The sequence below is a fragment of the Phalacrocorax aristotelis genome, chromosome W (assembly GCF_949628215.1).
Source record: "Phalacrocorax aristotelis chromosome W, bGulAri2.1, whole genome shotgun sequence".
NCBI classification, from domain to species: domain Eukaryota; kingdom Metazoa; phylum Chordata; class Aves; order Suliformes; family Phalacrocoracidae; genus Phalacrocorax; species Phalacrocorax aristotelis.
In genome coordinates, this window is record NC_134310.1 from 1,337,533 (window position 1) to 1,360,000 (window position 22,468).

Below are 22,468 nucleotides of genomic sequence, written 5' to 3' on the forward strand. Positions count from 1 at the left end.
ACACACATCAGTGAGCTGCAGAGGCCGCCCGCTGGGGTGGCGGGATGGGATGTTTCGACAACCGAGTGAGTTGCTTTGCTATTTTGTATATCTGATACTAGCAGTCTCAGGCATCTACAGCAGCTAGTGTTGGTTAGAGCACTGCTCTGCTCATCCTCAATAATCACAGCGGAGCAGTAAGACCTGGGTCAACCCTTGTTAAGAGAAGACTTACAAGATAAAACACGGCTTATTTTTAACTCCACATTTCTAGAACCAGTCCTGGCCAAAGCATTGGTGTGGGACCTGGAGCAGGATGCCTGTGTGCAGGCTCTCCTCCCTGTTCCAGAGGAGGGGATGGCATCTAGCCTCTTGCCAGCCCGGCCAGGCTCTGTGGCTACTCCCAGCAGCGGTAGCCAGCCCTCCTCACGCCGGCAGGACCCTCGGCCGGGATATGGCCGCCTCCCTCCCCCTCGGCAGCCTCCCGCCCTGCCTACCCCAGACCAAGATGGCACGTCTCCCCTCCCGCAATTCTCCGCGCCTGCCCCTAACTAAGATGGCGGCGCTTGACCCCGTCACTCGCTGCCCTCTCCCAAGATGGCGGCGGAGAGTCACCACCCCGCCCCGCCGCTCCGCCCTTAAGATGTCCGCCCGGCGGGCCGGGGCTGTGGGAGCGGCGCGGCGGCCGCGCCTGCGCCCGCGCCCTCCGCCGAGCGGTGCATGCCGGGCGCCCCCTTCCCGCCGTGACGCTGCAGATAGCAGGCCGGCACCGCCGCCGCTGCCCCTTCCTCAGCGCCGCCTGGCCCGGCGAGGATGGTGGGCGTGAAGGTGATCGCGAACGACACCGAGTTCCAGCCTGAGCTCAGCGCCGCCGGTTCCCGCCTGGCCGTGGTGAAGTTCACCATGCGGGGGTGAGTGAGCGAGTGAGAGCCGCGTGCGGGCTGCCCGCTTTCTTTCACCCTGGGCAGGGGCGGCGCGGGGAGCGCACCGGGGCGGCGGCTGCCACCCCGGTGCGCTCCCCGCGCCGCCCCTGCCTCGAGGCCCCTCGCCCCGGCCTCCTCCCCGCTGAGGCGGCGGAGAGCGGGAGCTGGGCCTGACCCGCCGGGCCGCGTCTCCTCGCCGCCCCCTCATCGGCCCTTGCCGCTCCCGCCCTGCTCCGGGGCTGCGGAGGCTCCCCGGGACCGAGAGACCCGCCGCGGGGCCCTCGAGGGGTTCTGGTGTTGTTATTTATTTGGGAGGGAGGTAAGGTTTTAAAGTTGAGAATTGGCGGTTAGCTGGCGAAACGCTGCCTCATTTTGGTCAGTCACCAACTGCCGCAGGTAAGGCCTGCGAACTAATCGCTTCTTTAGCCTAGCGTCGCTCCCTGCCTGTAGTGTATACGTCCAGCCATACAGTCAGAACGCTGTTCCCTATTTCTGATGTTAAACTCGCCTTTCTGCAGCTCAGCCAGCTGCCCCTGCCCTCTGAGCCTGTCCTTCTTCAGGTGCGCCGAAGAGATTGGACGCTATCCTGGCTTAAAATCCAGCTGTGGGTCGGGAAGCTGCTGTTAGTAGAGGGCAGAGAGCTGCATTGTTTTTTGTTTCTGTTAAAAACATCTGCCTTAATAAAACTTCGTTGGATCCTCACCCTTCCGCCCAGGACATGGGGATGTCCTTTCCCCCCTCCTCAGCGGGGGTTTGGGATACAAGCGTGGTACAGTCTGGCTCAATCGGCTGCCAAAGGAAGTCTTAGTTATTCACAGTAGTCTGCAAAGTTAGGGAGAGCAGCGATAGCGTTGGGGGTCCTGGGCTCCAAAGTGCACCACGTTACTGTCACGGTCCTAGCTTTTAGCGCCTATACTCTTTTTCCTCATCTTCCCACCCCTTAATTAAAATGCACAGTTGAACCATTCCACTTCCAGTGGCTGCTTGGAGCTCAAAAGGCTTCAGGTCAAATGCTGTGACAGAGCCAGTGTACTCGAAGAGGCCAGAAGAATGACTAGCTGTGTATCTGAGTGGCTGCTGAGTAAACATTGCTGTACACACATCTGATGGCTGCTGCTTAGTTATGGGGTTGGGCTCTCTTTTCCTGGGTAAGTCGACTTCACTGGTAACTGGAGAGGTGTTGGTGAGCTCAGTAACGCTGCGTCCACGTGTGCGCAGGACAATGTTTTGGTTACAGACAACCCACTCTATTAGGTTCCAGTTAGATTGATGTCTTAGTGTATAAATATCTGTGAGTTTGCCTTGCTGTGCTGCTGTGGATCCGTACCGCCTTGGTCAGGAGAGACTAGAAAAGGTGGAGCAGATCTGGTCTGTGCTGTTTTACAGCTCTGTGCCGCCAGATCCGCACTGACAGAGCGCTCTGGTTTAGGTGCAGCCTACGCTGATATGCCGTTGGAGGGACTTTCTACTGGGGCTTTTTGCTGTTTTGCTTTTTAATTGCTTCTTTCACAGCAGGCTGAGGTGTGAGAATATTCCTCTGCAGGAATAGTTGCATCTGTACGCTTTGTATATTCCAGCAAAGGTATCATAATTAACAAATGCATATTTTCAGCCAAGGTGATACAGTTAAGTCAGCAGAAGTCAGGTCTGTCTTACCAGGGTCAAATAAGTATGGTAGTAACTGGGTACAGCTGTAATAAGAATTTAAGGTTTAATGCATTATTACGGTTAAATATTTTAAGTTGTGTAGATTTTACCGCAGGTCCTGTTTTTTCACAGGAGGTAACGTGGAGTGCTAGTACTAGTTTTCTGTTAAGAGAGTTTTTTGCTGTTTCAGGAAAAACAGGCAACTCTGCCCTCCCCGATGTCACTTTAGTTAGCAGGATTTTGGCTTGCGGTAAGAGATGCTGGAGCTAAACCCATTAGATGGAAAAGAGGAAGTTAGTATTAATTAATAGGTGAAGCTAATCATGTGACATTGAAGCTGTGTGAGGAAGAGGGAATTAACACTTCATGTGTTTCTAAATGTCAGTCTTAATTGTATCACCAGGATTGCTCACCATCTGGCAGCCAGGTAGGAAGGTTATTTTCACATGTACCAAGGATATCAGTACGAACAAGAATGTGCTAATGCTACTTGGGGCAGGTGTTTTTCAAAAAAAGATTGAGTTAAAGTGAAACTGTGTGTTGTTTTCACAGATGTGGCCCTTGTTTAAGGATAGCTCCAGCTTTCAATGCTCTGAGTAACAAATATCCCCAGGCGACTTTTTTGGAAGTAGATGTGCATCAATGCCAGGTTGGTATTCAAAAACATACTTTCAGTTGTAAGAGAAAGAGCAGATAATGTAGTGAATGGGAAACTTGAAGAAAAACTGTTGGGACGGTATACGAAGAGTAGTATCCTGCGGCTGTTGACAAATTGGTGCTTCACAAATAGCCATGCTGTGAACTTCTCCAGAACCAGGGTACGCACAAAAATGTGGACAAACAACACTTTTGTTTAGAAAAGTATTCTTGCGGTTACCGCTGCGATGTCCTTCAGTTACGCAGTGTGCGGACAGTTTAGCAGTTCCTGCTGCTTGTACTACTCAGATAATGCCATTAAATGTAGAAGGCAGCACCAGTGTGGATTAAAGAGAGTCGGTCTTTCCAAACAAATATTGGCGTAATTATTGAGCAAAACGAAAAATGCAATAAACTGGTATGATTAGTGGGAGTAGATTCCTCTCAAGTACTACCCAACTGTTTTTAACAGACAACAGTGGTGCAGGTGAGCTATTGGTTGACTTAAGGGTTGTTAACAACAATTGACACTGCTATGTTGAAAGGAAGCGTCTCGAATTACTGCAAGTTATAGTGGAGAGAGACGGACGTCAGAGCGGTAACAGTGTTTGCAAATGACAATAAATTATGGGAAGTTTTGGAAAAACTACTGTGGGTGCGTACCAGGTAGGAATACAGGTAGAAAAGGAACGGAACTCACCTTCTACAGCAGCAGGCTGCAATTCCTGGATGTGTGTGAATGTGACTTGGGAGAGGAAGGAATGCAGGTGTGAAGAAAGCTTGTAAACAAAGTGTGTTAAATTAAGGTGTCCTCCACTTCCGAGAGCAAACGAGTAACGTGATTTTTGTGGTGTACGTGCAAATCTACTGACAATGTGAAGTCCATTCGAAGAATGCCAGAATGTGTAAAGGATTAGGAGGATCTGAAGATTTTAAATTAACTTTAAATTATTGTCTGAGTTAAAGCTGTTTATAAAATAACAAGTATTGGTTTTGATGTTTGAGGTGATGTAGCTTGATTGATACCTAGTGCATGTGTTCTTATCTAGGTGAATCAAGCTAACGTTTCTGTCTAATATTGGTAATACTCTGTTAGGTAACACTTGTAACTGATTTCTGCATTCTAGGGGACAGCTGCTACCAATAATATATCAGCAACACCAACGTTTCTGTTTTTCCGAAACAAAGTGCGAATCGACCAATATCAAGGAGCAGATGCTGTAGGTTTAGAAGAAAAAATTAAACAGCACCTGGAGAATGATCCTGGAAACAGTGAAGATACAGATATCCCAAAAGGATATGTATGCATCTCTTAAGATAATTTTTTTTAATGTTTGTGTAACTTGAATGTTTGAAAGAAGAAAATCTGTTGCTTTCTAAACATCTAAGTCAAATAATAATATTCAAGTTAGAACTGCAAGTTGTCCATGGCTTCTTTGAGAAGATCCCTTGTCTAGGTTTCCTTCTTCAGACAATATTGAAAAATTAACATGTACATATTTAGTAAGTATGGTTATAGAATTGTAAAATGTTTTAAGAAAAATCTCCAAGCATAGCCCTTAGGCGTTAAAATAATGAACTTAATGTATTATGATGAACTTCTTGCTGCAGCTGCTTATTCTGCTTGTTTCTTCTCAGCCATCCCAATCTGTCTTTCCAAAATGTTTTTCTAAGTGTAAAAATGTCCATGGGAAAAGGCAGTGTAAGACGTGGTCGTCAAAAACATTGAAAAGTTGTTCTAGTAGTTCCTCAAGAAATCCCCTCTATTGTTTATGTGGTGGTAGGTTCATCTGGGGTTTTCCTTTTTTCCTCTTGCTCCCTACCCTTCCTTTAATCCTCTTTATTTCATCTCTCTTAAAACAGCAACAACAAAAAAAAACCCAAAACCCTCCAAAAGCAAGAGAGGTTCTGTTGCTGAAGGAATTAACCTTCGTAAGAGTTCAGTTCCATCTTCCTCTATAGCAGCTTGCCCTGAAAATAGGATGCCCTTGGGAGGCTGTTGTTATGTAAACAGTATCTCATGATATATATTCTTTTGCCTGATTGCTAAGGTTTGTAAAAGTGGATGTTGTTACAGTGTGTTCTCTTCAGGCTGCTTCTCGCTTCTGAAAGAATAACAAGGATATAAAAATACATAAAGTAAAGAATGTCACAGGAGTACTTGGAGAAGATGATGTGCCTGATCTGAGTGGCCCACGAGAACTACTTCTTGCTGACTGTGAATTTGCTTTCAATTTAATGCTTAATGTGTATCACTTTGCTTCTGTAGGGGTACTGCGGATCACTCCAGCTGATCAGGCAATCACAGATAACGTAAACTCAGTAAATAACCTGTAATTCTTCAGTTATTTGTAAAAAAAAAAAAAGTGAACATTTCTACATAGATGTTCTCAGATTGAATGGTTTTTAAACCTTGCATTGAAATCTCTCATAGCTAAAACTTGGTTTTAACATTTTTTTTAAGAATTTAAAAGTTGGTATTCACAAACAGGTTTGGTTTCTTTATCATTGCATGATTTGCTCATGTCTCTAGGTAGATGAAAACTTTGTAGGGATACTTGAGTTTTTGGCCAAAATTCCAATAAGCGAGCAATCTGCGTAGAAATATTGGTGCTCTCAGGAAATTATTTTCACCATGTTCTCCGTGTTTTCATGTTACCTCACGGCAATTGTGTGTTGCAAATCATAAGCCTGTCGAACAGCTGTACGAGCAAACACATGTAAATGAGAACTCTAATGTGACTAAACACTTTCCTAGAGCTGTCGTCTTAGACCGTATTCTCCAAGCAATCCTTGGTGTAATATTACTCCTTAAATGAGACTGTCTGTTGTTCTACCAGAAGTATAAACACAGTTACGTGGGGTATTACATTTCGCCTAAATCCTGTGTCACAGTGCAGTGCTTAGCTAGCTGCTGTAGTGCGCGTGTTACTTCGCATTAGCAAATGTACTACAGTGAACCTAGCTGTGACGGGTATCTATAGAACCCAAAATTATGTTGTTAAATGCAAAAGCAGGTTTTTTGGAGGTTAAGTATTTTAAATTCACAGCTAGCTGTATCCTATCAGGCAAATGTAAGCAGGATGCAAATCCAGCTGAATATTTCTCATTTAAATAAACTGCAGGGTCACAGGCCACTCGAATTTCTAGCAGTTCAGATACTTGCTAACTGTTCCACGGCATGTGTTGCACTTCACTTTATACATGAACGCTTACACTGATAATTATTGTGGAATCCTCTGTGGAACTGTGGGAATATCAATAGACAAAGGTTCAGCTTGTTAGCTTTGGAGCCCTGAACACACTGAAAACTGTTTAGGTAGTGGGTTCAGGTCTGCTTGTCTAGACTGGTTTTGAGATGAAAGCGCCATCTTCTATTAAAAGTTAGCCTTGTAGGAGGTGGTGTCTTACCCCTGTGGATTGGGTCCTGAGCGTGTTCAGGGCTGCACGAGCCAAGCAGGAATTCCAGTTGACCCGTCGGTGGTAGGCTGAAATGCTATTTTAGGATATGCCAGACCCAAATTGGACTGCTGCTGGCTCAGGAAAGCATCCTCATCCTCTTGTGCAGCTGTGCATTCCTTCTCTGTTTTTACCTGATATCTACTGAGTGCGCAAGTCGCGAGCTAAGCCTTCGTTTGGTGTTGGGAGAGGGATAAGGATTTTTTGCTCCCTGCAAGAGCTAAGGGAAGTGGCATTCAGGAGCTGAGTGGCATCCTCTCAGCAGCCTGTGCTCGGATTCAGTTTGTACTGTGAAGCTATAGCCTGAGTTGTTTTAGGCAGTGAGTTTCAAGCTAGTGTGTGCCTTTTTTTTTTTCTTCCAAGAGTGGTATATTATTCTTTTGGACCTAATGTATGCCTTTAGGAAGGGTATTTTGGGTTGTCATCCTAAAAATTCCTTTAGTTTCTTAGGTCTGAACTTTTCTATGACTGTACACTGGTCTTGAATTTGTACTGTTGTGGCGTGAGGTGCTGATACTCTGTCTCAGGCCTTAAGATAAATTCTTGATTTTAAAAAAAAAAAATTTTTTAGCCTGGCATACTCTGCTTCAGCTAGACTTAGCTTACTTTAGTTGCAGGCAAAAAATTCTGGTTATCTGGAAATTGCTGCAGGGTTTTCTGCCTCTGCAATAATACCACCTTTTAAATGGCTTGGAGCATGAATAGTGGTCTGCTTTAATCTGAGAACACGTGTATGTTAAAGCTTTTTGCTGGACCTTTTACAAAAGAGCTGAGCAAACCAAACCGCTTCATGACAAATAGTGTAGGATCTGTTTTCTGTTGTTCTGTGTTTTTACTGAAGTATGTGGAGAAAGGAGTAGGAAAAGGTTTCATCAAATTGATTTGTATCCAGTGCTGAAAAAGAAGGCTAGCTTTGCATGTAAAACCTGGTAAGAGCTATAGTGGTGGTCTTTCAATTTGTTCCGCAATATATAGTAATTTGGGGGGGGCCCCACTTCTGTTTTGGTGGGTTTTTTTTGTGTTAAGTTGATCATAGCTCCAGTCTGATGTCAGTTTGTCTGTGTTGTGGAGTGACTACACTTCTGATAAACAAGACCACAGCATCGGATCTGAAAATTCTCCCCGAGCCTGCTTTCTTATTCTCAGAACATCAGGCATGTGTTCTGGGGGTGCAGGATTTTGAACGGAGGGGAAAAATGTCACCCAGTTACAAACAGGATACATCTGAGTACTATAGTATTCGTGGGTTTTGTTTGTAATGTCTTTTGATATAAGCCCCTGAGGTTTTCTGTGTGTCTTGTTATTTTAATCTGTTGAATGAAGAATTTCATTCATTCCAACGCTTACTAATCCCAGATGAGTTCGTGGCGTGCTTATCATGGGCTCAGCAACACTCTCGCTTTTACTTTCAGATGGATTTAATGCCATTTATCAATAAAGCCGGCTGTGAATGTCTTAATGAGAGCGATGAGCATGGATTTGACAACTGTTTACGTAAAGACTCTACCTACTTGGAATCAGACTGTGACGAGCAGGTACAGTAGATACTTATAAGTGAGATATTTCCAATGATGGTCTGGTCTGCAAGCATTTTTGTTTTTTTTAAGAACTTGTCTGATTTATATTGTTACGGTGGTGGGAGTGTTATGGTAGGAGTGGCAGATGGTGGTAGGATGTAAGTAAAACTTGTATACAAAGGGCGTTGCAGTGTTTCAAGTTTCACGTCCCTCTGTGTATGGAAAAAATCCCAAGCGGAGTAGCATTTGCTGATATTTTAAAGTGACAGACTAGGGCACATGTGGAATATAGTGCAGGTAAGTACTTCATTTCAAAGCTAAGACTTAGTTCTAGTTAATTATTGTACTATGTTTGTTTTAAAGAGTGAAGAAAACAGTATTTAACAGCAACTTTTTTCTCTGCAGCTACTTATTACTGTAGCTTTTAGTCAACCTGTCAAGCTTTATTCTATGAAACTTCAGGGGCCAGATAACGGTGAGTGAAGTGTCTGTTCAATCATATCTTTGAAACCAAAATTTTGCCCCTGTTTAGCTGAATTTTCTGAAAATGACACTAGTCCCTGGAACCTTTTACCTTCTGAAAACCCCACATTATTTTCAGTAAATTTGTCGTAACTGAATTGCATAACAAATGATCTCATTGATCTTTTGCTGACCGTGTGTGTGGGCATTTAGTATGACACGGAAGTATTTACTGTAGTTTGATATGCTGCAAAGAGAAACATTCAACTCAAGAATTACTGTGAGAGCTACTGAAAAGCATAGCTTAGTTTTTGTGGTAGCTCAGTTTATGTTATCAAACTGCTTAAAGTGTTCAGGTGTTACATGACACAGCAAAACTATTATTTTTAGACTTTTTATTGGATTTTTTTCTGTGGAATTCTTGTCTCTGACACGTAGGCGAGTAGTGCGACTTTGGATGTCCTTCAGTATGCAGGGTGGTGATGTCGGACTGGCAGATAAGACGCTAGAACTAAAGAAGCTTGTGCTTTCTGTGAGTGGTATCTAGAGACGGTGATAAGTGAGGGCTTCTCAAGCAGAGTTTTGAAAATATATTTAAACACCGCTGCTATATTTTAACACAGGGCAAGGTCCAAAGTACATAAAAATTTTTATCAACCTTCCTCGGTCTATGGATTTTGAAGAAGCAGAAAGAAGTGAACCAACTCAAGCCCTGGAGCTGACACCAGATGATATTAAAGAAGATGGTATTGTCCAGCTTCGCTATGTAAAATTTCAGAATGTTAACAGTGTAACTGTAAGTAAAGTTCCTGTTCTGAGGTCTGTGCAGGCTGACAACTTCATAGGCTTTTAAAGCTGTGCGTATTTGTTGATTGCACTGCAAATGCTCTTGGTTTCTCTCTGCCACTTGCATACTGTATGTTTATGCTAAAAGTATTTTGGGACTTGGAGGCGAGACAAGGCCACGGGCACGCAGTGTCTCTCTTGCCCTAGCATGAGACGTAAAGCTCACTTTCACCTCTTTGTGAGCTAGCCTGCTGATTAACACCACTTGTGTTTTTACTGACATACCTTCTTGAAAGGCATCTTGCCTTCATTTGAAGAGTTGAGGAGACAAGGAATCCAGTTTCTCAGTAATCTGATTGCAGAAAGGACAGATTTCTCCGAGCATCAAGTGAAGTGCTTGCAATGTCTTTACACTCAGTATCTGCTCTCTGTGAGGGCTCTTAAATGCTGTAATCAAAGCACCTTTGTCTTTTAATGAGCTCCAATTCTCTTGCTGTAAGAGACTTTCCACAGATTTCACATCGGGTTTTTGACTCTTAAGCACAGGTGCCATTTCTCCTCTTCCATTTTAAAAATACAGGTTCTAGTGCAATATGTGCGATGACTAAACTGATGCTGGAATTGCCTTATGCTTGGCATCACCCTGGTGCTGTGCTAGCCTGGTTTCCTGCAGTGTTGTGTTGAACTGTGTTTGCAGTGTGGCCCTTATTCTTCAGTGGAAATGGTTTTCATGGCCTGAATTATGTGTTTGCAAATGTAGGGACTTAGTTGATTGAATCAAACTATATCTGAGCGGGCTGGCCACAGAAATCACCAGCTTAATATCAGTTACAGGTGACTCCAAAGCATTGTTCACCCTCAATCTTTCATCACGCTTCTGTAAAAAGAAGGTGAATTTCTGAATTACTGTTGTTGGTCTGCATTTTAGATCAGTCGGCTACTTTCATCTTCAGCGGTGTTTACTAGCAATTAATTTAAATGGAAAGGGAGGCGAACCAAAATAACTCCTTTTCACGTCTGTTGTATCTATTGAGTTACCTTTTGAGACCAACTTTATCCTCCCACAAATGACATGGAGATCGGTCATGTGGGCTTGTGTTCCACAAAGCTGTGCTGGCACGTACGAGTTATGTATTCTTTAATAAAATCCTGTGTCAACTTTAGACAGGATGATGTGCAAACTCCAGACAAGTGATAAGGTGATTAAATAGATGTTCTGCTTGTTTGCCGCCTTTGCGTGTGGGCGCTGCAGTAGCACTCCCCTAGTTCCTAGCTAAACCTGGATTCTGTATTTAAGACTTCCTAAAAATGAGACGGCCCGTCATCTTGTCCACCACATGGCATTTCGGTGCAGGTGATGAAGTTCTGCTTGCTTATGGAGTCCTGGGGATAAAAATCTTTGGTTCCTAATGAACTGGAGGAGGCACAGTTGTCATAGACACAAATTATACATGGCAGAAAAGCAGGACAATCAGAAACACTTACTGAACTTTCCATGTTAGTATTGGCAAGTTCTTAGTTTATTGTTATATATTATATCACTGCTAGGTTTGTTAGTTAACTTACCTGGCTTTTTATTACTAATTCTATACCCTGTAGTTTCTAACCTATATGATTCATCGTGTCTAATGCTGGTTTTCCCCATTTGTGGTGTGCTTCTCTTAATTACTGCTACTTCAGTGGCATTTGTTTTCTCTGTACTTGTTGAACTTTTCCTGTCATTACTGAGACAAAATCTCTGAGCATGTTGCAGTTCACCTCTGGCAAAAGCTGGTCCTCGACATGCTCTTCCATTTCTTTCTGTCTGAAGAGTACTTTCTTCAGCATTTCAGCCCTCGCCTTCCATACCTCTTGTTTGTAGAGGAAAATAACACAGCCTTCCAACTACAATGAAGCCGCTTGAGGCGGTGCGTGTGTCCCCTGGTCTAGATCAGCGGTCCATCTTGCTTATCACAGGCACCTGGTGGTGTCACAAAATAATATTTAAGTATAGGGCAAGCACGTAGTGACGCGTACCCTCCAGCATCTGGTGGTCTGTGGCACGGGCAATTTCATTTGGCCACTTTGAAAAGTCTAGTGGTTCCAGCAGTAATTCCTTAGTTCATATTTCAAAAGAAGCCTGATATTTGTTTGAAACCCTAAAATAACCTCATAGATCTAGTATTCGTGCTGTAAAACACACCAATACGCAAGCTGTAGTAGTAAGCTACACACAAATAGCCTTAGGGGCTTCAGCAGGCATAGTTCAATTGATATTTAACTTCATTTCAAGTCAGATTCCAGTGAATAGTGAATTGTGAGTTCTTAGATCCTGTTTTTGCTTGCCGAATGTGGTGTCAGGTTGAAAGTGGAAGCTGGGAAAATCCAAGCTGTGTGGGTTTTCTAAAAAACCACCAGGAAAATAATAGCGTTCTATATAATCAGTATTTAAAGTAATAGGACGGTAGCTTCTCTAAAGCCTACAGAGACCTTTATAGTGGGAAAAAGTGTTAATTTGGTTAGTTCAAAAATCTCGGGCACCTAATGTTTTTATGTATTAATTCAGGGATGGACAGTTTACCTTAACTCTCTTGTTTGGGATTTTTTCTGTAGTTGTTTGTCCAATCCAATCATGGTGACGAAGAGACAACAAGAATTACATACTTCACGTTTATTGGAACTCCAGTCCAAGCCACAAATATGAATGACTTCAAGCGAGTGAGTCCTCTTTCTTCAAAGCACTTTTGAATGTTTTAAATCTAGTCAAAAATGGGTTGTCGGAACAAATGCGCTTGGTTGTTACTACAATTCCACAACTTAAGGTAGTTTTGGCATCTGAAGGAAAATGCGTAGTTTTATCTTACAGATCCTACAAGTTTTGGTTCACGAACTTTGTGAAAATAACTGATAAGAATGTCTATATGAAAACTTGAGGGACTGTCAAGCTATTTACACTATAGACAACGTTGGGTGGTTTTCTGAACTGGAGACTTATGTCTTGATTTTGCAGCTTGCTTTCTGATGCTGTTCAGGAAGTAGAGAAGCAATTGCGTATACAAATTAGAGACTCCTTGTGATTGGCTTGATTTGTACTTTGAAGGATTTTATTCACTGGACAGCATTAAGTAAGCTTGAGCTCTGAAAAATGGTCACAAGATGTCTGTTATTAAACATCTGCTTGAATGAAGGCAATGAAGAGGCAAACAACTTGTTACAGTACGACTTTAGACACACTAGTGCTGAACAATAAGGCACTCTCAATTCTTGATTTTTGAGAATGTGAAATGGGTTTGAAAGGACTGAAGCTTTAAAGCTACTTCCAACTCTTTCAAAATGTAATGTCTTTTTTAAATAAACTGCTTTAAAACAATAGCCTTTGTAAAAGGGCAAATACTGCTGTAACACCTGCCTACAAACCACTGTGTAGGTGACCAATAACATGGAAAGCACCGCGGAATTTATTACACAAATAACCTATAACTTCAGAAGGTTAAAAACACTAACGCTCACCAACGTGTCACGTACTTGGAATTTTTAATGTCAAAAGTTTTACACATAGAAGTTAAGATCAAGTTAACTTAATTCTTACCTGCGAAGATATTAATAGAAGTTTAATAGGTTCTCCTGCCTGTCAGTGAAACTTGAAGTCATTGAAAAAGTTGTTCTAATGTACTAAAACTAACTGGATATCAATTTTAGACCTTCCTAACATAGCCCTTCCGATTCTCCCCAAACCAGAAATATGTTAATTGATTTTCAATCTGCTTACATTTTTTTGTTTTATACGGATTTATACAGTTTTGTCAGTACTTGCGGTACTAGGGCATGCCCTGCAATGAGTTGTGCGATTACTACTTTACCATCGTAAACCAGCAGTACTTTCTGGTGGTGTTGGGGAGGGGATGGCACTCTGGCTCAGTACTTGAACTCTGTCTCACTTTCAGTTCTCTGTAAACTCTTTAAATTTAGTTTTGCTTTCAAAAGTTAAAGTTAGCGTCAACAAGTGTGCTCTTTAAACCTGACCTTCTGACTGTTAAAGTAGTGATTTTTTTTTTTTTTAATTGATAATCCTGATTGGGATGCACTTGGTAAAGCAGTTCAGAGGGTTTTTTTTGTAGAACGTTACATGGCTTTGAGACTAGTGCTGAGCCCGCACAGCGCGCATTTCCTACAGTATGTTAAGTTGCACAGACTGTCAGTTTGGTGGGCACAGTACTGAAGTAACGCCTTAGCCTGAAACGGGCTGTTCTACCAATCTGAGCTCCGGGCAGTGTTTGTGTGGGTTTTTTATTCACACATGCCCTTGCACAACCCTAAAAGGCATTAAAAATAGCGTGGGTCTCCAGGCATTGCCTCCCCCTGCATAGTTAGAAGGGATTTACAGCTCGCTCTCGGTTCGAGACGCAGTGTGGGTGCTTGGATGTTGCTGCGTGGCCTGGTAATACTGTGCAAGTTAACAGTTCTGGTTTCCTTGAAGTTTTGCAGGTAGGTGTCTTGGCACTGTCAAGGAGTGCGCCTTTGTGTCTTGTGACATCCATTTAAATGGAAGGGGAGGGGGCACAAGCCTACAAGACTGCGTACACCAAACAGTCGCAGGCTTTAGCATTGTGCTGGTGATGTCGGGATGTTAAGGAACTGATCAGAACGGCCTTAAATAGAGGAGCCGGTGTTACGGAGTGGCTAATCCTGCCTCAATTCAGATATTCATCGACACTATATGTAATATTCCTACTTTGCTCCCTGAACATGTCGTATTAATAGTAGGCTGTTAAAATATTTCATCAAAACAAATGGGCTGTGTCGTGTGGCAGAGTTGCCGTGCTCTTAGGAATTTTAACTTTTGTTTCCTTTCTTCCAGTGATCCTGTCAGTTATGAAATGTTAATGTAGTGTTGGGCATTAATTACATTTAGGTTTGCAGATTAACTGGGAAACCTTCTCTTTATTTTCATCTCCTTGAGTAGTTACCCACACTACTCCTCACTGCTTTCATCTGTCTCACTCCCTTATCTCAACCTGTCTCTACTGTTCATATTTCTAGTCTAATGATAGTAGAAATAGTATTCCAATGGGATTAACAAGAAGTGGGAATGCTTTTTTTCCCTGGGTCCGGGAAGTGTAAGAATCTGTTAAATATCTTATTTGAAGGGCTTGAATTAAGAAGTGGACGTGAGTGTGATTCCAGTCGTGTTCTTAACGATTGATCACATCGCTACGCAGTTGGTTGTACGCATATTCAGTCTCAAAGTGAAAAATAACAGCACCACACTGGTTTCAACGACTTCTGCTAAGGATCAGGCTAATGTATTTTGCTTCCTAATTGGGATGGGTTCTGAACGCATGCTTTTAGTGGAGCAGCTTACTGCTCAGCAGTTACTGAGGTGTGTAACTGCAGCTCCTCCGTCCTTCAGGCAGCTGAGGAAAACTCAGGTTTGCTCGTGTGGTGCTCTGCTAACAGCAACAGGGCTGTCAGAAGGATCACCTCTTCTTGCTCAGGGAGTTGGTTCATGTGTTTAATATAAATGAGGCGTTGTTTCCAATACTTACACTATCAAATAGAAAGCTGAAGTTCATCTACCCTGAAAAATAACAGAAGCACTAAGTCAGTCCTTAGTGATGTTGGCCTCAAGTTAGTTTGGGTATACGCAGAATCATGGGGCAGCCCAGGTTGGAAGGAGCCACAAAAGGTCACCTGATGTAGGCTTGCATAGGAAGGTGAGCCTAGGTGAGGTTATCTAGCGCCCTGTCCCATCGCATCCTGAAAACCTCCAGCAGTGCGGCCTCTGCCACCTCCCTGCGGAGGTTGTCTGGTGATTGACTGGTCTCACTGTAAAAAAAATTTATTTCACTTCATGTAGCTGATATTGCTGCATTGAGTGAGTGAAGTTACAAAAGCTGCTTTCAAACTTGTTTCAATGTTTTGTGTATCCTGCTCCTTTGACAGCTTGATTTTTATCCTCTGGGGAGGAGGGAAGCCTTTGGAGTGGTCGAAAAGGGGGACACCAAGGAAAAAATCCGTGCTTAGAACTGACTGCAGTGCAGTGAGTTAAGCACAGAGAGTAGCAGGGAGAGACCTATTCTTTGCCCTGTTTAAATGAAGAGGCCCTCAACAGCAGAGGATTAGGATGAATATTCCCTTCATATACATATTAAATATACTCTGAGATGCTTTTGGAAAAGCTTGATTTAAATGCATGTTTGACCGTTTTTAAAAAATACCCTTAACACTAGCAGTGTTTAGGCTGCTGTTCCCGGGCCTGCTCTGAGGCATAACTGATCATGCAGCAACCATAGACTGCATCTGAGTCGTCACAGGTTGCGCTTGAGACTCGCTTCCGATGCTCGGAGGTGCTCAGTCGGGCTGCTTTGCTGGGCAGCCAGCTGAAAGTGTAGAGCGACGGTGCGAGTCTGGGGGTGCTTACTGATGGCTGGTAGCTTCGTGTTAGGTAGGTTCCTGGGAAACGTTTGGTTTTGGAGGAGCATGCAGCCGTTGGTGTCCAGTATAGCTCTTGTTTATTTCTGGTAGTAATGAATAAAACAGTTCTGAGGTTGGGGCATAGATGAGTATCGACAGGTGGTGGGATGGGATTTTTGTCCCCTCTTGGCTGAAGGCTTTCTTTCTACTCAGAACTGTTCATTTGCACTACATGCTGCTGCTTTTTTTTTTTTTCCTTGTAATATTTTGTTTGGTTTTCAGCTTAACTTCCCATTTCTAAAGAACTAAAAAGGCAGAAGGAATTAAAAAGTAATAAGAAGACTGAAGTGGTCTTGCGCTACCCCTTCCTTGCTCCCTCTGCTCACCTAGCATCTCTTTCACCGTTTCCACAATCTCAGCACTGATGCTAGAGCCACCTTCTCTGCACCTTCTACCACGAGGAAAACCTTCTCTACCTTCTGACTCATCAAGTCATCTTTCCCCGCCCCACTCCAAATCTTACCTTAAACACATCTCTTTACCTTTCAGTCTTACCAAATTTCTGTCCCACTGTTACCCTAAACTTGACGTTTTAAAGGCGTACCATATAGTACTCTTCCAAACTATTTTCCGTAACTAATTTTGCAGCCTGGGCTGAATTCTGTAAAGCTGTTTGAGATGCAGCTTGTGAAGTGCCTTACCAAGACTTCGCTGCTTTAAATATCTTCCTGGAGCTTCGTGCTCTTTGTGTGACCCTTCAGTACGTAGTAGGCAAGCCAGAAGGGGCTGCAAAGCACCGCCCTGTGTTGTCCCTGCTCGGGAGGCACAGTGAGGAGCTGGTGAGTGTTCGCACGGACGTGGCCTCTCATTGGGGATCTCCGACAGCAGCTTACTAATTTTACTTGCTCGACCTCTTTATATTTAAAACAAACAAGCCTAACTCTACTCCAGAGGGTTCAGTAATAAAGTGTTTACAGTCCTGCTCTTGGGAGTGAACCAAGAGTTGGTTGTGTTTCTGTCACCGTCAGGCTCTGGATTGTTGCTCGGGAAAAAGCCGAACAGCAGAAGAGAAGCCTGCTCCAAACCCGTCATCTTCTGTGTGGGAACTGCAGGCTGTGACCACCCCCATAGGATGCGCTAGATGGCAGTTCTCCCTGTAAAAGGAAGGAAAATAGATCTACTTCTGAGAAGAATAACGACCGTTGTTTGGTTTAAGTGTATATGGCCCGTTTCCGTTTGGGAAGGTGGATGGGATGGTCAGGAAGTGGGTGTCTGACCTGTGATGACAGAATACCTGTATCAGTGTGATTGATTTTTCGCAGATAATACACATGGGCGAGTTGTCAATTTCTGCCTCAGACTGGTATAGCAATATTTTTTCATTCATGTTCCACACTCGCTAACACCTAATCTTTAATCTTTTAACTGTGTTTTTCGTTTTTCTTCTTTTTTTTCCTTAATCTGTGTGTGAACCTAGTTTGGTGCTTTGGAAACACACAAAGAATAAATATTGCTTCTTGACAACTTTAACCGTATTTTTTTAACTTGATTAATTGGGTCTTAATGCCAAGTGATTGGGCTTCTGACTTTTCCTTCTTTCCTCATGTTGTCAGATTGGAGCTTTCCTGGCCTTAAACATGAGGTTGAATTTACAGCTCAGTGAAATGCTCCTGGTCCAGGGTTCCTTGGAGATGAAAACGGTCTTTAGAAGTACTCTTAACGAGTAGATCTCAATCCTTTGTGATGGTGATAACTCAGCTGACCAAAAGCAGCTGGACAGTGGAAAAATTCTCCTTGAAGTTTGACAAGAAATGGCAGAAGGGGAGGATCAGGAAGAATACTTCGAGTGGGTCCATGAGCCTTCCCGAGCTCAGGGCTCTGGGTGTTCTGGGTTTTGTGGGGTTTGGTTTTGGTTTTCCCACCTAGTTCTGTATTTCACTATCGGCTGTATGAATCTCGCGTGGTACATTGTCACTTAACTGCAGGGGAGATCAATACTGAACATATTTGCTATAGCAGTCAGAATACAAGGAAGGTTTTACTCCTTCATTTTCAGCATTATTACGAGTAGTAACAGGAGGCTCTTTGCTCCATTAGTGTGATTGTCAAATCTCTGGTCATGTGAATTCTGACCCGGCCTTGCCAGGGCCGTAAGTGCTGCTCTGTAGGTAGGTGGAAATGAATTGGGAATCGGCACCTTGCCCAAGGTCCCTCCTGCAGTTTGAGGGCTTAAACTTTAAGATTTACTTTTTTTATTTTGCTTTGGCTTATAAATGGGTATTTTTTCAAGGCTCTGCAAGAGCACCAGCATTATGTCTAAATCTTTTCAGAAAAGTGACTAAAGCGGCTTCGTTTTGTGCACTCAGGATTTTGTGTTCACTGCCCTCAAGGAAGGGGACTGGACACCCTTCTGCAGCGAACCGTGCTGACTTTAACCCTGCACCGCAGCACAGAGGGTGCTGGAGTTGCGCTGGCTGTGGGCTGGTGAGGCGATGCCCCAAAGCCTGGTGGCAGTGGGTGGCGGTCCTTTCAGAAAAGGGAAGTGCTGAGCTGATGCCAGGTGGAGTTTGCAGAACTGGAGATTGGAAGGAGGGTTGGTAAGGAATAACTTTTCACTGAGGAATAACTGAAAATCAGGTGACTTCCAGATGTCCTTATAGCCTTGAGCTGCATTAAAAGGTCAACGTTCTCAGTGGGGGACAGGGCAAGGACGCCAGGGGAAATGAACAAACTTCTGTTGAGCACCCAGTGGTTCTCCTCCCGCTATAATATTTTTACGTAGCGTATTAAGGTTGAACGCTTGGTGTATAACATGTATTTAAGCGCGGTCAGTTCTGTTGCAGTTACTGCCTCCTAACTCTTCTCTAAATGAGACTGACAGTTTGCTGTCTGAGTACTGAAGGTGAGGTTTCTTGTGTCTTGCACCCTTAACCCTTCAGAGGGATTCACAGCTTCTGCAAGTGCTACGATAATGCATGCTTCAATGCGTTAACTGTTAAATTCAGTCAGACTGGTTTATTTTGAGACTTAACTTCAAAAAATACTTGGCAGGACTTTTTTGGTTAAATTATGTGGTTTTTTTCTCTTATCAGGTAGTTGGCAAAAAAGGGGAGAGCCACTAGGACGCAAAAGACACTGGAAGGCCTTATCGCAATCAAAGAGATCTTCACTTTTATTTACGACTCCTGGATAATTGCTTGACCATAACCAGAGACTGTCAATCTGTTTCATTTAATGCCATTACCAATAAATCATCGCTTTTGTTGAGATGGAGTTTCCCTCGTGTGTTTCTGTTGTAATCCTCGTACATGTATTTGTAAATAAAATTCGTTACTTTTGCCAAGTTTAATTTTGTTGTTCTAGTAACTGTGGCTCTTCCTTTGTTCCGTTTAAACCTCAGAACCGGCCTGGCTTATCTTTAGAAACAGAAGACACAATGTAGCTTGCATTTGTTTGGAGTTCAAAATGTCAAGCGTAAGTAAAACACGGGTGCCCTTCAGGGCCCATTAAACATAAAATCCGAGCTACTTCGTCGTAAGGCCGAGCGAGCTGGGGGTCGCTGTACCCACACAGTCCAGGTGCTCCTCAGGTCTGAATAACTCCCTCTGCTTTGGGACTGGCCCCTTCCCCCACCTCAAAAAGCACACGAGGAGGAGGAGGAGGCGGCATGTCTTCAGTTGCCATTCCATTAACTTGAAGGTTTGTCGCAAAGGCTGTGCTGATGCAGGCTGTGCACCATGGAGAGCTTCTGAGTCCTTCGGAAGTCTGGGGCATTTTTGGAATTTATTAGAAAATAGCGAGCTCATTTCCCAGGCCGCCTCGAGCAAGCTGTGCCTCTACGGGCATTGGGATGTTTGTGCACCCCACCTGAACATAAATTCCTTGTTTTTTTTACTGGGTGTTTTTCCTCTCTCTGGATCTTGATAAGGAAATGTTTATTGCAGATATTAATTTTGCCTCTTAATTGGAATTCCTATACTACTTAGGGCACACTTCCAAGAAAATTTACCAAAGTCATTTTAATAAATCGGGCGTTGATCAGCACCAGATACACATAATACTGTATAAATTCCCAGTAAAACTTGCTAAGTGTTTTAATTGGCATAATTAATTTCTTTGTGAAGTTAAATTTGTTACATTTCTAATTACCCTCAGTCCCACGAAGGCTTAAATCCCCTCCTCGTTGGCATTCCTTCCTTGAACGCAGCAGGGTGGTTCTCTTCTGCCTTGGCAGATCTATGCGTTAACACCAAGGTAACTTTCTGTCAGCGTAGGTATTTTCTCCGTGCACAAAACTCGGGATTGCCTAGGAAAGCATTCCCTCGGAGAGGCGCTTCTCCCCCACTGCATCCCTGCGGGCGCCGGGGTGCTGCTCTCCCTGTGTTACACTCATGGGCGGGAGACGATGACTTGGCTTCGTTCGCCCTTCCTGCCTGTTTTGCTTCAGCGGGGGGCGTAAGGTGTGCCACGTGCTGTGTATAGGGTATAAATCACTTTGAAATCTTGAGGGCAATACGAAAAACTGCTCCTGTTTATAATTTTGTACGCTAATTGCCTTTTGGGTGGTTGTTGAAGTGCCTCATCTTAAGTCTCGCTTACCTCATAATATTTATACCCGAGAGATTTGATAACCTGGTGGTTCACATCTTTGTCAATGATCAGACCGATTTATGTTGTTTATGAGACCCTTTCGTGATTTCCCCGGTGCATGACGCGTACCTCCCCTAACGAAGCTCTGGATGTGCACCTAAAATGTTTAGAGGTAACAGTCGCATGTTGCGCTTAATGGAAAACGGGGTAAATTATGCACTCGGAGCAAAAAATGGCAGCGCTGTGGTTGTGATGCAGTTTTTCTAGGTGGCAGGGCCCGTGCATGGAGCTCCTGCGGAGCTGGCGGGGTGAGTGCTTGCCATGTGCCTGCTTGGCCCCGGGCTTCGGGGGTTTGTTCGCCATGAGAAAAGTCACGCTGAGAAGTTGTTCTCTTGTATAGCCAAGTAGGAGCCCTAAAAGGGAACCACGATGCTGCTCGTGCTGTGGGAACTGAAATTGGTTGCTGGTCCACACTACAGGCCACCAGCGTTCACTGGCGAGGGGTTAAATCAGCTCCCTGCCCAGTTTGTTACCTTTCAGGTATCCTTAGGCTGGCGTTTCTTTGGGACAGGTGGGCAAAATAGGCGGTTGTATCAATCAGAGATCTTACTGAGGCGAGCGGCATGGGTGTGCAAAATTATTTACCTGCCTTGATGCGTAAGCAAGGTCTGACCCAGCTGTGACAGCCGTCCTGCCCCCTTGACCCCCTCCGCCGGCCCCCTTCCTGCTTTGTTTCTAGCGAAGGTTGATCTGTTAAACTCCCAGCGAAACACTGAAAGGCTGCTGAAAGTCTGCGGGTGCGCGTGGGTTTATAGCAAACATCCTCATTCGACTCACAGCTTAACGAACAGTTGTAGCTGGAACCTTCTCTCGCTGCCTTCGGGGTTGGCGAGCTGGTCGTGAGGTGTGCTTCGTGTCTTTAAACGCTCTTCAGGCGTGGGGTTCCCCAGGACCGAGCGCGCTGGCGGGTTGGGGACTGCGTAACAGAACTAATCCACAGGGCGACGCCTCTGTGAGAGCGTCACCGCGTCGAACGCTCCTGCCTGGGCGCGTTGAAAGGCTGAGACGGCACTTGAGTTGCGAGCGGGTCCTGTACCCTGGGAGGCTCTGAGGTAGGCTCGTCTCTGTCCTTCGTGCTACCTCTGTACTGAGATTAATAAGCCTGTGTTACCAGAGAGCTGCTGGCCTTGGTCTGAGGACTGCTAGAGAGAGCAAATGCAGCGCTGGGAAGTTGTTTATTTTCATGTTTATAGCCCTCAATGTTTTTATTTCTGATAAGAGTTTGAGGTATTAGAAGAGTAACCTCTAAAGATCGCTTGGCGTCTAAATTAACGGAGGAAGTGTAAGAAGTACTAATGGTTGGAGGCTGGAGCCTGAAAAAGTGCTTGCGGTCAAGGAGGTACACCTTTAATCTGCCCGACTCCTTCAAAATGCCCCGTTTCCTACTGCTGTCGTCATCTCAGCTGAAGGCGTTTGCACTGTCTTGCAGGCAATAGGAGACCCAACGTGGCACATCATCTTAAAACCTGGTGGGAAGGGAACGGAGAGCGCGGTCAGGGGTGATGAAGAAGCAGAAACGCAGAGAGTCCTCTTCCCCTTCGGTCGGCCTTGCGGCGCTGGGAGCCGGAGGCGGCTCGGTGGGGGACGGGTGGGCGAAGAACCCACGGCTGCGCTCCCCGACGCCTCTGCGTGAGCGTCCTCCACGGGCTTGCCTCGGGAGCAAACGTCCTGGGCTCGTTACGTCCTGCGTGGGGGAAACGCCCGCGTGGAACTCACCCAACTGCTTCTGTGGACGCGGTGCTTTTGGGTGTAGCGTTCCGAACGCTTTGTAGGCAAGGAATGTCGGAAGCAATAAAATGAGAGAAGACTGCCAATGTCTGAAGAGTTAACCTGCACCAGCCTCCACTGTTGAAGAAGTTACAGCCAGTTTGTAACTGGGTTTAGAAGGGTATTTTTGAGGGATGCCAGCAAAATACCGAGGTAGTGACTCAAATCTGAGCACTTTGCATGGTATAAAATTCACTTGTGTTAGGGAATGTGAGTATTTATCCCTGAATTTAGTTCCTAGCCTAGTTT

At 44.4% G+C, this 22,468-nt stretch overlaps 1 protein-coding gene across 1 annotated transcript; it reads left to right on the forward strand.

The window, feature by feature from the left end:
• The first annotated feature begins 560 nt into the window (after nucleotides 1-560).
• Nucleotides 561-19,069, forward strand: TXNL1 (thioredoxin like 1). Its single transcript, XM_075077466.1, has 8 exons — nucleotides 561-890; nucleotides 3,102-3,198; nucleotides 4,313-4,486; nucleotides 8,057-8,179; nucleotides 8,567-8,636; nucleotides 9,247-9,419; nucleotides 12,002-12,106; nucleotides 18,895-19,069. The coding sequence occupies exons 1-8, from the start codon at nucleotides 793-795 to the stop codon at nucleotides 18,922-18,924; spliced, it is 870 nt and encodes a 289-aa protein (XP_074933567.1). The 5' UTR covers nucleotides 561-792; the 3' UTR covers nucleotides 18,925-19,069.
• The last annotated feature ends 3,399 nt before the right edge of the window (nucleotides 19,070-22,468 follow it).

Excerpts from the sequence above, each read along its gene's own strand:
- TXNL1 (XM_075077466.1), top strand. The coding sequence starts at position 793 with ATGGTGGGCGTGAAGGTGATCGCGAACGACACCGAGTTCCAGCCTGAG. Across the intron at positions 8,637-9,246 it reads ACTTCAGGGGCCAGATAACG|GGCAAGGTCCAAAGTACATA; the intron begins GTGAGTGAAGTG and ends ATTTTAACACAG. Across the intron at positions 12,107-18,894 it reads ATATGAATGACTTCAAGCGA|GTAGTTGGCAAAAAAGGGGA; the intron begins GTGAGTCCTCTT and ends TTCTCTTATCAG.